Source organism: Diadema setosum, chromosome 14 (genome assembly GCF_964275005.1).
Source record: "Diadema setosum chromosome 14, eeDiaSeto1, whole genome shotgun sequence".
NCBI lineage: Eukaryota > Metazoa > Echinodermata > Echinoidea > Diadematoida > Diadematidae > Diadema > Diadema setosum.
This window is the reverse complement of record NC_092698.1, coordinates 2,918,960-2,937,133: the sequence shown is the minus strand read 5'-3', so window position 1 is coordinate 2,937,133 and position 18,174 is coordinate 2,918,960. Positions and strand designations below refer to the sequence as shown.

General features: G+C 37.2%; 1 protein-coding gene across 1 annotated transcript; it reads left to right on the top strand.

Annotated features, from left to right (window-relative positions):
• The first annotated feature begins 3,624 nt into the window (after positions 1–3,624).
• On the top strand, positions 3,625–17,432 carry LOC140237832 (uncharacterized). Its single transcript, XM_072317761.1, has 9 exons — positions 3,625–3,648; positions 5,135–5,171; positions 5,734–5,799; positions 11,427–11,750; positions 12,626–12,817; positions 13,719–14,054; positions 14,602–14,883; positions 16,628–16,927; positions 17,299–17,432. The coding sequence occupies exons 1-9, from the start codon at positions 3,625–3,627 to the stop codon at positions 17,430–17,432; spliced, it is 1,695 nt and encodes a 564-aa protein (XP_072173862.1).
• Positions 17,433–18,174: the final 742 nt, after the last annotated feature.

Here is an 18,174-nt window from a genome sequence, read left to right as displayed (position 1 = left end):
TATCATCCCAGAGTTTTAAGATATATTTATGGACGTAATTCATGTGTGCATACTGGCCAACCTTTCTTAGAAAGTAATATTCTTGGAGTAGATGATTTGTATTTATTTAAGTTAGGAGTTTCGATAAATAAATTATATAATTGTGAATTGCCCGAAGTTTCGAAGTTTATATTTAAGAAAAAATAAAGAAATGCATAAAATTGAACAAGACAGAGTGATATGTAGCATACACACACACATAAAAGAATTCCCTAAATACTGAAATGCAACGACCACCGGGATGTTATTCATTAAAACGTAATATAAATGAATTTGTTTGCACTACTGTAGTGACAGCGTCAATAAACAGATGGTTTGAAATAATTAATATTTGTTTAGACTCTTCGGCATTGTTGACGAATAGGTTCATATGATCTCATTTCCAACTTTTATTCTGTCATAAATATTTTCTTTTCTCTTGCAGCTGTAGGTATCCACATTATTTCCTACTTAGTGCTGTCCCTATGACGGTCTTGTTCGTATTTCCTTTTTGTTTGTTTGTTGTTGTTGTTTTTTTTTTTGGGGGGGGGGGTGGGTGCATACTTCTCCAGGTGCACTTGCGCGCTGGCAGTATTTTATGCATGTGGTTTGTAATTGATTGTGTTTAACTTTTTTTTTTTTTGTGGCGATCTACCCCCACAAACAACTGCTTCTCTGTGGGTCCCTATGCACATAATCTTAATCATCCGATATGAATTTAACATATTCTAGACTGATTAGAAATAATTTTGTGTCATGAAATTATTTAAAGTCTCCATATACTGATTTGATTTGATTTGAATTTATTTTCCGTTAAAAAGTCACATTACATATAATCATTGCATGAACAAAATATTACATAAAATGAACGGAAGGATAGCCCTCTTCAGCTATGTTTGTCATAACACAGCTGTTTTCCAGACGGGTCCTAGAAATTAACAATTTTGTGATACACAAAATGATAGTTACATGAATTACTTGATAATGAAGAAAATCGATAAAACCTACCAGTTGAATCAAATAAATTGCAACCCCAATTATCCCACCATTATGACTCACCCCCCCCCCCCCCAAAAAAAATATATATATATATCCATGGTACCTTATTTATAATTATACATATATATAATCAATTAAAGCCATTTTGATATACATTGATCAATTTTTAAGAAACAAATTGCATGAAGTTAAAGATTTAGCGTCACGTGGTAAATCATTAAAGTAAGAAGCTCCTCGATATGAAAACATTCTTTTACAATAATCAGTGTGAGGCTTTGGTAAGGTAATGTATTTTACACACATATGTACTTTCCATTGATCTCTGGACGTATGTTATACAAATACAACACCGTATGATTTATGTGGAAGCTTAATAAACCAAATGAAATGACATGGAATACAATGAAAGCAGCTGATTGATCTGAAGTAAGACGTATGATTTCTTGCGAACTTGCGTTTACTTTGCTGTTGCTCGCTATTCACTCAGTGACAGGCAAGATATATCGTATCATAATATATAATAATTTAATTCATGCCGTAAGTTATGTCTGATGTCATCTTCCTAGTCAAACCTTGCTTATGCAATGCCCTACTTTTGCAATTATTTCTCGAAACTTTATTCGAATTGTTCCCTCTGTTAGTGTACCTTCAGTATGGCATTGTTTTAAATATTTAGTCACGTCGCTATGATTGTAATTCATATAATTTCTATTTAAAACCATGTTTATGTTTTGTTGTATTTGCATGTATGTGGCATAGACAATGGAATACAGAAATAAAACTGAATCGAAGTGATCTGAACTGAAATAAACTGAAAAAGGGGGTTACTAAATGCATGCGATGTATTTTGACATGACATTGTTTATAAGATTATGTACTTGATGTATTCCTACAGTTAGGGAGGGGAAAAAAAAAACAAACCTTTGGGAGACACAAAATATTACAGTGTGTACTATATCTGTCAAACATCGAGAAAACCCTCAAAGTGATGTGTCTGTTCATGTAAGAGCAGGTTGTGTGTGTGTGTGTGTGTGTGTGTGCGTGTGTGTCTTAGAGTTATATTGTCTAAATCTGGTAAGATAAATTTAACGAAATTAATGAGCGTTTAATTTTTTTTTTTTTTTTTGGCTCATTAAGGAGACAGGCATTCCTAAAAAAAGAAAGAACAAGAAAGAACTTTGGGACACACAAAATATTAGTTTTAACTTTCGTACTTCTAGAAAACCCAAAGGTGCTAACAAGTAAACTACGTGTGTAAATTTTTGTACGGGCGTATATGTGTGTATGCATGTGTGTGTGTGCGTGCAATAGAAATATATGTATGATGAATATCTATAGTAAGATACAAGAAATGAAATTAGTGAACATTTTGCGAATTCTGGAGACACGCACACACACACAGAAGAGGGCCATTAGGAGACATAAACTATTACGTTATTTTGCCATACTTTGAGAACCCCCAAAGGGGAATGTTATGTTCACGTGATTGTGTGCGTGTGTGTGCGTGTGTGTGTGTGTGTGTTTGTGAGTGAGTGTGTGTGTGTGTGTCATAGACTTATATACACGTCTACAGTACGTTGTATTTAAATCTGAATATTCGAGTATCTAACTATACATACAATGGAATTAATGCAAGTTGCTAATTTTCCTTTTCGCATTTAGGAGACACGCATACAAAAAAAAAAAAATAATAACTTTCGGACGCACAAAATACTTCTTTTCAATATTTTCAATATTTCTAGAAAACTCCAAAGGTATTGTAGAATCAATGTAAGTGCAGTTTGTATCTTCCATAATATATATCATGATTATGCGTTTTTAGAAATGTTTTGCCTTTTCGCCTTCCATATTCAGATATCATATCTTACAGAGCACATGGAGGAAAACGTATGCGCTCCTTCCCATGCTAAAGTAAAAACAATGGCAGGTTAATGATATTTCACGGGATGAGTAAAATGTATTTCGAAACTTTGGGGGAAGAAGAGGCATTCATGTGGTGTCAAATTATGGTTCTTTGTTCTCTTACATACAGCGTGTCTGCTGACTAAGTCAGTACGACCCGTTTCCTGTGTTTTGTTAGGTAATAGGAAAGAACAACATGGCATCATGATTATAATGACATTACGGAAATCTATGGCTGTATGTGCTCTGTGATATCCGATCATGACTTGATGCTCTAACCCATGGAGGAAGTTTAGCTGATTTATTTCGTATGGATGCGGTGTATGTAGAGTCTATGAAAACATAGGCAATTCAGTTGTTAAAACTGAATTTCAATTTGTAAAAACATTCGATTACAGTGATGTTTTGCTAGCTGCTGTCCCTGTGAGGTAAAAGAAAAACAGAAGCAAAATATGTATTGCCTTTTTTTATATTTTTCTTAAAAATATAAAAATATAGTCAGGTATAAACAGAAAATATGCGAAAAAAAAAAGCTCTTACACGTTAATGGTAATTTACTTTTTAAAAATTATTCAACATTTGAATTAGAGAAAAATCAGAGACACGATTGAAATTACGAGGGGAATATCAGATGTTAAATGTTTCAAGGTTCTTCTGACTATGTAGCTCTCCATATCACAAACGCAGATTTCATACAGCGTATAGATGGCAATATCCTCGACACTCCCCGTGGGTCTGTAAATGATCATGTCAATTTTTATTATATTGGTAACGACACCAACCCTCCGCTTCAGAATCATTGTCGATGAAATTATTGCAACTGGTCCTAAATTTTCGCTACCTAATCTGGTTCCTATATTTTTCAGCTGAGTAAGAATTACGTTTTCTTTGGGTTTTGCTTACAATATTGCAGTTCCGTTCACAAAACACGCAGGATTTTTTGGTGGTGGGCTGATAGGAATTGACATACAAGGTTTAAGACTAAGTGTTCTATTTTGCATATTCTAGACGAGTATTTGAATTAAAGAAATAGTAGGAAATGTCTACCTCTTAATAAATAGACTTAACTGTCTCCTTGCAAAACACGATAAATTTATCATTAAACGAAACTACGTACAGTGTAGTAGTTAATAAAATTTATGCTATTGTGACAAGAGTGAGTTTATGCAGCTAGGTATCAATACTAGCTGAATTCGGAGGTATATAGCCGAAATAGATTTTAATGTCGATAAAGTGTTTCTACACTAACTTTACGTGGCAGTGTTACAAAATATCAGAGAAAATTAGTCAGGTGAAGTGATACTTTTGGCGCTTTTCAGATGGTGACACTACTATCAGAGTCCAAATTTAATAGTCGGTTTCAATCAGAAGATCGAGGCCTGCCCAAACGTATGTAGATAATTTCACTCAGCGTGACTCTTTAATGGTCACCTACCATAATGACAGTGTTGAAAGAAATCCTACACGCCGTGTTGAAATTTTGAAACCAGGATGTATTCATGACATCAGTTTAGTCTTTGTTACAAGCACGCAGAAGACACAGGTTCATGTATCAAACTGGCATGCCTTACAATATCATTTGGTGATTATCATGGTATCATGGCTCGACTACACATGAAATAGTTCCTCACATTTGGATGTATCATAAGGCCATAAAATCTGCATTTATTCTGAAAAGGTCGCTCATCTTTGACATACTTATATCTGATATATTACCCCATGTGTAATGTGCGCGTTGGGCAAATATTTTGAACTATATAACAGTGCAGCAACGCGCAGCAATCTTATGAAGGAATAGTGTGCGATGGTCGAATAGTCTGCACACACATTGTAATAAAAGGTCGACGGAGAGAGCGGACATCAGGCCATCAAGCTTACCAAGGCTTTAACGACTTATCACAGCGTAAACATTTCGATCTCATTTTATATGTCAATTTGGCATTTTTCTCAGGTTGAAAGTTATTGTAAACGCAGTTTGACTTTTGGTACCTCCTCTATAGATAGTGTGTATCGGTGATCACTTGAGCAACTGCAACAAAAGTGAAAAATCTCTGTTAACTCCGTTAGTTTTTTAGTTATTTTTTTTTTCACAGACTTGTGTTTACTACCTTATTATCGTTTATGAGTCAGTTCGATGTATCCCTTGAAGCAGTTATCAAAGTTTCTGAATATTTGTATTTTTGTCCCTTTTCTGCCTTTTATCTTCCATTTCCAGGATTCAACGGCATCCAGGAATGATGACTGGAAGACGAGTATTAGTCCTACTTTGGATAGTTTCTATCACCATCCGTTGTATTGGTAAGATGGTACATAATGTATGCATACATTAGATACATAGCATACACATACATTTATTCAAAAACTTAGGTGTAACTCAGCTGGGAAATGTCAGCATATATATATATATATATATATATATATATATATATATATGTTCATTTCGTAGATGAGGTAACAGTGGATTTTTTTTTTATCAGTAGTGATGTCATCTATTCTTATTTTCCTTCTTATAGGGGGTTCTTCAAAATGCCTTGGTAGCTTTAGAAAGAGAGAAAAACCACAAGAAAAAAAGATAACGATAAAACGTATCTGAGAAATAAGCAAGAAACGAGAGAATGCTTGTCGCGTATATCTGGAAAAGTGTGTTTTGTTTGCTTGCTTGTTTGTTTGTTTGTTTGTTTGTTTGTTTGTTTGTTTGTTGCTTTTTTTTCACAACCATAATATTCACATCAAGTTCATGAGAAATGGAAAATTCTAAACTAGGTGAACACTGTTCTACTTCCATCAAGCCACATTATTCTGCTTCCTTTTCAGGTGGAACCAGCGTGACTCTCAATGTACCAAGCCCGCTGACACCAAACCAGGAAGTTACAGCCGAATGTACAGCCGATAAAATCTTTGGCTCAGAACGCGTGATCTGGTATTTAAATGGCGTACAGATTACCGATGGCGTACAAACAACCAGTACTGTGGATAGTATGATTACCTATTATCATGATATAGAGCGCCTGAAGAAAATTTAGATATAGATTTTGGATACCAGAAAGTGTTAAGATACATTGATTTTAGGAAGCGTAATCTTAGATTCATAAAATTGCTGAAATATTTTTCGGCATTTTCATGATATTCTTGAAAAACTGAGTGGATTTTGGTATAATTTTCTGCCAGTCTTCGCGCCTTCCACTTCCTGGCAACTCGCCCAAAATGTCGCATCGTCCTTCAAACCTGTGACGGCAGATGACGAGTGGGAATTCCTTCTCAAGGACATTCAAGCTAAATGACATAAGACAGAATGCGCTCTTTTTCTCTCATTGGATGAACGCAATGTGCACACGAGGACAAATAAATGACACGAATAACCTGAATCATTGTTGATTCCTTGGAAGAAGCTATTTATCAGATTCTAACTTTTTTTCTTCCTGGTATCAGTCAAAATACGGCTTTTCTCCAATCATCAAGTTAAAGTGAAAAATTCTGCATTCTTTCGTTTCTTTTATCTCTCTGCCCATAATATGTGCTGGGTTTGTTGTTGTTGTTGTTGTTGTTGTTTTTGTTTTCGCTTAACGTCATCTTTTAGTTTTTCACATTTCAGTGCCTGTGCATTCCTTCCACTCCGTCAACGACTTTCAATGAAAATAAGAATGCACCTCCTGTCTACATTATAAACAAGCATACACACACATACAAACTCACATGCACACAACCACAACAAGTCATGAAAAGTTTAATCCAACATAACTTAACAGGTGAAAAACAACAACATAATTTAGTTGTGACGTGTTAATTCATGAAAACCAGTGTGTGACTTCCTATGTTTGTCTCACTTATTGTGTTGAGTGCTTACTTTCCTTGAACCAGTTTTCATTTGGATGGATGACTAAATTATTTAAGAAAGCGAGTATTTGGGGATTAGAGCATTTTCACTTGACCCTTGATTCTTGACCTTTGACCCCATGTTTCACAATTCTTGAAATGATAACTGGTAATTTTCTTCTTCGTGACAGCACTTTGAGCTATATTTTCAAAATATGGAAAAGCTTAAAATTCCAACATTTTCACTTGACTTTGACCCCAAAGCCAAATCCTTTCCCCACAGAATGATTGTGCAGAAATGCATGCATATTTTTTTTTTTAGTTTGATTAAGTTTATGCATTGAGTAATCTCCAAGGTATGAAGAAAAAATGGCAATTGCAGCATTAAATGAAAAAATTTTAGTACTGTTTCCTGACCTTTGACCCTGACCCATGACCCTAAAATTCACAAGAGAACTATTGTCGGGCAGTATATATGAATACGTTCAAAATTCAATTAAGTATACCTCGAGCCATTTCCGAGGTATGGACAAAAAGTGAAATTTTAGCATATTCATTTGACACTTTTGACATTTGACCATTTGACCCATGGTCCAAACCTTTCCTAGAGAATCTTGATCTGGTAAAACATGAGGGCCTATTGACTAACTTTCAAGAAAGAAACTTTAGGCATTGCATAGATATGTGGAAACAGTAAAATTCTAAAAATTTGACCTTGATCTTGACCTTTGAGCTTGAGCATATGCACCGAAGAGTTGATAAGCACAATTTCGTTCATGCATTCACGCATACATACATGTACGCATTCCAAGTTTCATTAGGATGCCTCAAATGGTTTTTAAGTTACGCTGTCCACAAAATTGATTACTGCTGGACGGACTGACGAAAGGACCGACGGACAACCCGATAAAGAAAAGAAATGTAAAGCACTCAGATATATGAAGCGAAACAATTTACATTCCCGAAAAAGAGTTAGAATTTACCTTCGTTTACCACCATACTTGCCATTTTCTAATGTTTTATATGTGTGTGTGTATGTGTTGAGGTGCTACGATCTTTAAAGTTCTGAAGTTGATATTTTTTCTTGTAAAAAAAAAATACATTTAAAGATTAAAAAGTAAAGGGGATGTAGGGCATTGTGAAGTAAAACAAAAAACAAAAAACAGAGAAAACCCAAATAAATGCATCCAATACACGACAAACTTCCCGGGAAACTTCATCCCTCAATCTCATCCACAGAAAATATCTGGGATACCCGAACCGAAGGTGATGATTCATGATTATGGAATATCCGCTCCTTTTCCGATTCCAAACATTGGTTCTTTACGATACATAGATTAGTATGACGGAAGTGAACTCTCACCCAGATACATCGCCACACTTTTTCAACTCCAGTTAACGGCACCGCGCAAGAGCAATGCTATTCGAAAAATGCATGAAATCTGTCCGGGATATCCCTGAGCCGATGATGCTTTAAAAATCTGAACAAAGGCTCACGTCGTTAAACCAGAAAATAAGAAAATCCAGAGCTCTCTACCTCGATTTGAGGAAAGGCTTCGAAGGCAGAAATTTGGCGTTCCATCAGCGTAATCTCTATGCAGTATAGAGAGGACGATGTAAATTTAAAAATATGTATGGAGTCGACTACATTTTTTCGTTTAGTTTTCAAATTCAACCAAACTTACATAAATCAGAATGTTCACCCGACATGAAAACCTTGAAGCACTACAAATGTAATTCTTTTCGGTACACTAAGGACTGGTTTTTCTTCCTCCCACTCTATGTAGTCTCTATGTGTCCACCATTGCACTGGATAATCACTCGCAGAAGACGCGTCTGACACAGTAAAAGGATGTTTTGTGCCAACGCGAGATATGCCCTCGTTTTTCCAATCTCATCTTCAGAACACGAGATTAGTACATCTGGGAGGATGTTGCCAGGTACAGTGTTCAGAGCCTCCCATAAGAGGCATTGTTATTGGTGTGCTACATACCAAACATGTTCAAAATAACTTTCCCTTCGTTAATTCGATCATTTTGTGACAGAGGAACAAAAGTAAACGGAAATGAACTTTTACCTCGTGCCAGTAGAAGGTGATATAATGAGTCTCCTATTCATGCAACCAACACGCAATTCACCCCAGAGTGCGGCAGAGAGTGCGGGACATGTGTAAGACAAATATCACAGAGTTTTGTGTTTGATATCACTTAAAATTGCTGTGAAATCTTCAGATTTTACATGACATGCGACCAAGATTTTAGTCGGGAGTTAGAAGACTGAACAGCTTTCAGGAACATCGGCCTACCTACGGTACCTAGGATGGAATGAAGAATTTTTTGTTTTGATCATAATCGCCTCGCAATCATCATCTCAGATAAAGGAGACATTAAGAGACCAGGAAGACGACAACCATCTAGACAGGATGTTTGTGTAAGAAATAAACTGGACTTGATCACCATTTAGAACTCCAAGTTTTTCGTCATGTGTCTAACACTACCAGATGCTGTCCGTAAATTACACACAAATACCTGGTGTGTTTTCGTTCGTGTAGTTAAGCAAAGTAGACATCAGCCACTCAGGAAGTACAATAACCATGATCTATTTCATAAGAATTTCTCTATCAAGAGTTGCTGACATGAAAACACTTTGCGAGAAGCTGAAAACAATAAGATATCTCACATTATGTGTCTTTAATGTGGTCAAGTTTCACGCAGTACCTCTGAATTTTTTATCTTCAATAATATTAGAGAGCTTTTTATCCGTTTTTTACATGATATTTCCTTCTGTTTGTAAAAGCAAACAATTGAAAACTACTATTCTATCTTATAATGGTGTAAGCTGAAATACCGACGTGTTTGACCTAATAAAAACACATACACTCTGTCATAAAAATCATGTCAACCGAGGACAAAAATCGCCACGTATCCTACACGCAGCCAAAGGAAGATAACGCTACCGTATCAGCGTACTCTCTAGCTTTCTAGCGACGCCGGAAAATCTTTACATTTTAGACTTTCGGGTTTTAAAAAGGTATGACAGAAAGATGATAACATCTATTTTGTAATTATCACTTCTCAAGTTTGTTTATGACCGATGGGAATTGTAAAATAGAATAAATATGTTCAAAACGTGGAGGTTTTTCCTGCCCTAAGACCCCATAGGCCTGCGTGTAAGTCATGTCTCAATTCAAAATCCCAGCCCTGCTCATTGTATGGAACTGACAAGCGTAGCCAGATATTTTTGTCTACTTTCTGAATGAAGGCCATATACCAGACGCCTTTTAATCATATCAATGTGAATTTGCAGGACGAATTGAACACACACCTAAAATCATTTCAGTTATAAAGATGGACTTTTTTCCATTTAAATGGCAATAAAGTGAAGAATGAAATAGATCGCTACGTTTTCGACATATTTCCTCAATAGCATAGACCTTTGAGAGTCTAACGAATTGCAAAATTGTTTACCTCTGACTTTCATTTTCATTTGAAATTGCCATTTTGTCTGTTTTTAAATATTAACGACGGAAGTGAAAATATCCCCTCAATTTGTTCCTGTCTACAATTATCCCTCATATGATATAAAGAAGAGGTACAAAATGAATGTGAAAGTATTATTGTGACGTATGACATTGTCTAGAAGAGAAAGCTGAAACTTGATGGGCTAATATATGCTCTCATTGCCAAAATATTTGAACAGAAAAGGATAAATGAACAGCGAAGTACAGACAATAACTTTGCAGATGGCCACAGTTGCCCACCGGCAAACTTAGTACTACACGTATAGATTCCAAGGAAGTCACTGCTCGCGACCCTGCGATGGTAGAATCGGTGAGTATCAGCGAAAGATCTGGATTCGTTTCGGATAACCAGAACTAGCACACAAGTGAATGGGTAGATGACTGATCTTTGTCCGTGGAAGTTCTGATCGTGTATTTGCATGTCTATTGATAGTACACCTTTTCCATCAACTCATGTTACAAAGTATATGAGGTAAGCTTAGAAGACTACTAAGTTATGACCATGTTTTGGTAAACGAAGAAAAGAAAAAAACAAAACCCGAGTTTGTTCTTATCGTTCAACAAGCGCAAGCCACTCCTAAAAATCTTTGAGTTCTAGTGACATGTTAGAGGTAATAGAAATCTGATTTCTCCCAACCAAGGGGGCCATTTAGTGCAAAGCAGTACTCACACGAGAAGTGCTATGCATTGTTTTGTTTTAAATCATCCTATAGTCTTATTGCAACGTGTTTCAGTGAAAGAATCATCCATTATGATGTAATTAATCTAGAGAAAGTAAACTTGTATTTTGACTTGCTACCATCTACTCTTTTGTGTGTAAACCAGTGTTTATCAATATCGATTTACAGTTTCATTTAAATTTCATTTGTAACACTTCACTAGACTTGTTAATACGAATATGGGTCATGTAAAAGTCAAATGAGGTTTTTTTTTTTTTTTTGATCTACATTCTATGTAATTCAGAATATGTATTTTAGCTTCACAATTTTGTAGATTTCAAGTTTTGACCCGAGAAGGCATAGATTGAGTCATATATTTTATCCGTCCCAGCTGTGCATTATTAATGATAACTCACTTTCAATTGCACTAAAGAACCTGAAATTCTGCTCTGTTTTCACAATTCAAGAAATAAGTAACACCACTCCATTTTTCTTTCTTTTTCCACATGTTTCAGTGAGACTTGCTGATGGGGCTGACGAACATGAAGGGCGAGTCGAGATATTCTGTGACGGGGTCTGGGGCACCGCGTGTGATAATAACTGGAATATGAACGCAGCTCATGCTGTGTGTAGACAGCTTGGGTACTCGGGGGCTGCCTCGGTCCATACCGATGCCCACTTCGGACCAGGATCGGGCCCTATTTGGTTAGACGAGGGACTTTATTGTCCCACGGCAGACAAAAATTCCATGTTAGAGTGCGATCGATTCCCATGGGGATGCTCCCATGGCTCAAGTTGTGGGCACAGCAATGACGTAGGCGTACGATGTGCTGGAGAACGTGAGTTGATTCCATGTATCACATCGTCTTTGGTGGTTTTTGTTTTTATCAGTAGTTTTTTTTTTTCGTTATTTTTTTGCATGGTGACACTTTTTGTACACACTAGTCTCATCAACCATTATCATCCCAACCATGACACTGTTTAAAGGCATTATTTACCATTATGCAGATGAAACAAAAAACCCTTTAATGGTTCAAAATAGTTCTAAAATGTGAGTTAGGGATAGAAACAACCAATGTAAAAATTTCATCAGTATAATCCATGTTAAGTAATTGTTAAATATACAAAATGTAAATAATAGTTATAATATATATATATATTTTAAAGAATAAAACCGTCTACAGTTATGATTTATTGAGAAAAAATAGGGATATCTTCTTATATTCTAAGCGTTATTGACTCTTATATATTCTTATGTAATAGGGAAAAGTATATAATTCTAAGAGGAATTCAAAGGTTATTTGATGAAAATTGGTTTTGAAATGGTTGAGATATCCAAAGCAAAGCGAGCTTAAGAAAAGTGGGATCCACCTTTTGTTATTATTATGATCGCTTGTTTAGCTATATTTGTGGACATCCATCTCAGCTATTTCAAAACAGACTTTCTTGAAATAAAATGTGAATCCTTTTTAGAATTGTAAAATAAACTATGAATTTTTCTTAGAATTGTCTGCTTTTAACATTTCATAAAGTGGCTTCCAAGTATCTCGCAAAAAGTAAAAAGCTGAATCCTCGTCTCAACCAATACCTCATATTCCTTTAAATGTAGACATTGTACTGGTGTACTGATGTGCTAAGATAATTATGTGTGTGTTTTCTGAGCTTTTATAATTTTTTTTTTTTTTTTTTTTTTTTTTTTTTTTTTTTTTAATAGGAGATCCAGATGCTGCGGCCGCAATTTTCAGGGACGCAGACTTGAATGTAGGCCTGGGTTATGGAGTTGATCGCTTGACTTACTATGACATGACAAGTGAGCTGACATTTACCCCAACGACAGCAAACAACGGAGATATACTTCAATGTCATGTGTACGGTGTTGTGCGTTCTGCCACTCTGGAGGTTACAGGTGAATTTATCAAATTTGACATCAGTACACATATTCCAATGGCAGTATATACTTTATATAGACATACATTACGTAATTTCATGTATGTATTCGAGGATTCAAATACACTACACAAAACTTATGTGAATGAATACCCCCCCCCCCCTTTTTTTTTCGAAACAAATGGAAATAATTGTGTGTGGTAAAAATGTAGGCCTACATTCAATTTCACGGTAGAAATACAAAGACATCGAAGTGTGTCAGCTTTATGATGTAACAAATCTCCCATTGAAGTGGTTATGAGGCTTGAAATTAACTGTTTATTTAAATCATGAACCTGCATTTCTTTGATGGCTCAAAGAAATACAGAACATTACAAACAAAAATAAACAATTCAATAAAACCTTAAACTTATATCATAAACTTTAGTAAAAATTTCAATATATCTATACTTAAAACCTAAGTAACTAAAGCATTATAAAAAAAAATTAATAAAACATTACAATGATTATAAGCGTTATTAATTACGTGGAAATTGGCAGACTTCAAATGTCACGCACTGTAACTAAGTTCACCATGTCTCACATAATTACTTAATGGTTACTTGACTCCTCAACATTGTTTGCCATAAACCGCATATTCATGAAATGATTGCATTATGTTAAACATATCTAACATACTAACACTTCTATAGCTGTATTTACAGTCACAGACTCCCATACCAATATTACGTTGTACTTTTTCAGGTTTGAACTGTGCTTTTATATGATCTTGAAATAGGCTTTTGGGTTAACCTGTTAACCTGCTCTGTACGGGAACCTGGTGGCCTGTGTATTAAGTCTATGGGGATTTTAGAATTCAGGATGGAACGGGTTAAGTATGAAACGGATAATGTGCTATTACACTGAAAATAATTCAACAGGTGGTGTAACCCAGTCCCCATCCCGCTCCATCACTCCATGTATCACACCAAGTCCCGGTACACCCCCAGGAGAGAACATCTTATCCATCGATGCTGTAGAGATTAAAGGCGAGGATAACCTGGTTAATCTCGTCATCTTCTGTCACGTGAACTTCACTGATCAGCCGTCCCCGTACCTCCACACCTACACCATCTGGACTGAGAATACAACTCTATCGTCATCAAGCTGCGCCTCAGTTATCCTCTCACCACGCCCCAACGCCTGTATCGAACTTACGTGCTCCGCGACAAACGGGATCGGAACGACCTCAGCCACGCTCACACACTGTCCTCAAGGTATAACTAGTCACCATACACTATGGACTGAAGTTGTGAGCTAGGCCTATGTAAGCGATGCAGCATTATTATTATGGAAAATTTTATTACGCACTATAATAGTTCTTATCAGTCCTCTTACTCGAACAAACTCTGAAGTGTATACGTTTTCATTTGCGCTCTCCTCGATGCTACTCAGCAGGAAAATTAAAGCTGAAAACGTATTGTAATAGCACCATGCTCATTGTTCATACACTGTACCATTCTATCCACCATGTGGTCCCATGCACTACCAAAGCAACAATCAAAGCCACCTGAAATGCCACGGACAACCTTGGTAAAAGGCTAATCTTTGTTTCATTAAAACATACTTACTGAATGTCTGGAAGTCAAGGTAAGTCTCTTACAAATTTTGAGCATCTTTTTAGAACCATGACTGACCCTTTTTTTTTTTCATGTAAAGCGAATACATTTCAACTTATTTACCTCTAACTTTATTTTCCCATTGGTGACCGGCTACCGCTCTGGACATTGATCAATGCATGACAATAATCATAATATCCAACAGATAAGCCAGCAGAAGGAATCATCAGCGTAGAGTTTGAGACTCTAGAGGATGATGATAACGAACCAAGCCTTAACATTACTTGCCACGTGGATCCAGAAGACGAACCCCTTCCGCTAATCAACACGTACCTCATTGCAGTCGACGATAGCGTCATTTCCGATTCAGCTTCTCCTACGGTGACGATTGACCCTCAACCCAACACATGCATTGATGTCGTGTGTACTGGTATAAATGAATACGGAGAGACTGAAGCGACCAAGACCTACTGTCCCCCACAGCCAGGTAAATATTACGGGTACAAGTCACGAGGTAAACACCCACGAGTCATACTGCCCACAAGTACAGTTGTACAGTCCACGAGGTAGACACTAGGTATTATTCACAGGTCCACGAGCTAGACACTAGGCAAAAATTGCTCGGTGTGTATATGGATTGCATATGGCTCGTGGGCCTATTATTTTGCTGATGTCGGGCTCGTGGGTCTTGTTCACTCTGTGTGTAGTTTGGTTGTTTGACTCGTGAGCTGTATAACTCGTAGGCTGAATATGACTCGTGGACTGTACGATTCTTGGTGTATGACTCATGGACCATTTCTCGTTGTCTCGCTCGTGGGCCGTATCACTCATGGGTGCATGTCTAGTTCGTGTGATGACCCCAATATAACTACAAAGCTCATAAAACGGCAATAGGGAAGGTTTATGTTTTCTTTCTTCGCTTAGGAGTGTCTCCCCAAAATGAAAGCAACTACAGTGTATAGCTTTCACTGATTCTGCAAAGGTTTTAAGGTATTAAGTAATGCTTAACCACGTTTGCTCAACAGCTGTTCTGCAAACTTCAGAATTTAAATGTTACTCGTGCGTTTAAAGTGAAGTTAAGCCGTCGACAGTGTAACAATACAATATTACCTCCCAGCTCAAAACCCACAAAATGTCCCAAAATGTCTCTGTATCTAATAGACCAAAGTATGTCATGGGTTGACCAACGCAAATATTTAAAGTTTGTCTTACCTGAGGGAGTACACTTTTCCCTTCCTACTGTCAAAATTTGGCGGCTCAAAACAGAATCAAGAATGAGATATCAGTTGTTTGTGACCATTTTTTCGTCAGTGATAGTTCTGCGCACCACTCCTTAAAATCCATAATCTTTAAACTCTCTTTTCTCCCTTCTAACTCTCTCTTATTTCACTCACTTTTTGAGTGGGTTAGGATGGTCCAATCAAAACAAGTTATATATCATCTTAAAGCTTAGAGCTTACTCTTTCACATTATGTAGAAAAGTGACATTCATTACGGCCTTCTTTTTGTGGGTTTCGAGCTGGGAGGTTACAACGTTCATGTCCAATAGATAAGCAGAAGGAATCACCATTGACGGGTTAATCACTGCGGTCCAAACGACCATGTGGTGCGAGATCACGAAATGCCCAATCAAAATCAGAACAGCAGATAAAAGTGCGTATCTCATTTACTTGGAAGCTATGATAGGTGGCGAGTCTCGCTGGTCGTGAAGAGGTCTCCGCAATGTCTCCACCAAGTCTCCGGGAGAGTAGCCTGGTCTCCGGGGAGTCGCGAGGGAATAAAACAGGTTTGATTTTGTCAGAGACTTTTTCCAGTCTCCAGCTCGTCTCGGAGACATCTAGATCTCCGCCACGTCTCCTTAGTCGCGCCAAGTCGCTGCTTTTCTGAGACCCACCCACCGGAGACGTCGCAAAGACGTCTCTGCGCTGAAAACACGTCTCGAAGACGTCGCAGAGATGTCTCCGTAACTCCCAGGCAAATAAGTTGTCATCTTGTTTAGAGACGTCTCGGATGATTCCTGAAGTCGCCTTCTTGTAATGACCGCGTGGCATGGTCTTTAGATTCGCTCGAGTCGTGGAAACTGATCAGTCGCTGTAGATGGGGCGAAGTCTCCTCCAGTGAGATGCTCACGTTTCATATCACTTTTAGTATCGTTGTTGGTTTAATGAAAGGAACCTTCAGGCTATTCCTATTGTAGACTCGTATTTTGTCATTATTCGTTTTCATTGTAGAACCCGGTCCCGAACAACCTATTGGCAACATCCTTAGGATCGAGACGACAGAAATCAGAGGTGAAGGAAACCTGGTAACTCTAATCATCACTTGTCATGTTGACCTCTCTGACCAGCCTTACCCACATCTCCACACATACACCATTAGAGCTGATAACGACACCTTGTCCTCCTCTAGCTGTGCCTCAGCGATTCTGTCTCCACTCCCCGATGAATGCATCAATGTCACGTGTTCTGCCACCAACGGAGTTGGAAATACGTTGTCATGGATGAAACATTGTCGGACAAAAGAACCTCCTGGTAGGTTAAAGAAATTACAAATACGATTACAAAGACATGCTCAAATTATGCTCAGTTTAGGGGAAGTACATCCCAATGTCCTTTGACAATCAAGTAAGTAATCTAGCAGTAGATGATGTCGTTGGCAGAACCTTGGTTGATAAGTTTTGTTGTCGTTTTTCTTTGTGGATGGATCCAAGTAATCTGAAAAAAAGTAACAGAAAGGAACGGAAAAGACGTAAATCGACAAATATGCTATCTGTCGGCAAAGAATATGTTTTACTTGCTCTCTTGCCAAACTTTGAAACACACCCTATACGGAGGGAATGAAGGGAAAGTAAACCAGGATGGATCTAACCCTATATTGTTGTCCATTGGTGCTTTATTGACAGAGGGTCCCATAGCTAGCCCTTTTCAAGGGTTCCTTCAGAAATCGTCGACCACGTACGTTCTTCTCATTGTCATTTTCATCCTCTCCATCATCACCTGTCTCACTGTCCTCATGAAGAGAAAGATTGTCTACTGATTGAGGTGAGTATAATCATTAACATGGAGTATGATTTACAGTATTTCTGCCCTGTGAGTAACTAAGTGGCATGTTACTGCATTTTCAATAATTCACTTGTTACCATTTACCAGTTAAGAAAACATGAAATTCGGTACTGTTGTATATATTCTATATTCTTTTATAGTCTTTCTTTTCTTGAGTGCATATAGGGACATCGTAATATGTTTTATGTGCTGTACACTGTATAAACATTGTTTATTTGCATTACTGTATTGGTAGTAGTAGTGGTGTAAACCCCTAGCAGTATTAATTGTAGTCTTTGAGGGCTTCCGTAATAATAGAACGTTGGGTTTCAAGAGAAAATTCTCTTGAAAACGGCAAGAACATGCTTCCCTGTTTAAATTTCTTTGACAACGATTACAGAAATCCTTTTTCGATATCGTTTTCTGCAGGTATGCAACACTTCGATTGTCAACATCCGGGGCCCACATCCGGGAAAGTTCTGGAAGTTTGGCAACGAGATTTCCTTGAAGAATCATAATTTGTACACTTTGTATCTTACAACTGCTTGAAGGGGAATTATGGAGCAGTCAGAAATTAGTCTGGAAATAAAGAGTGAAATTGGATAACCACAGCAGTACAAATTTCATCAAAATCGGATAATTAGGAAAGTTTTGAATAGTTATGTGAAGTTTTGTTAATTTTTGCAAAAGAATTCTCGAACACACAGTTGATATGAATATCGACGTGAATGAGCTGA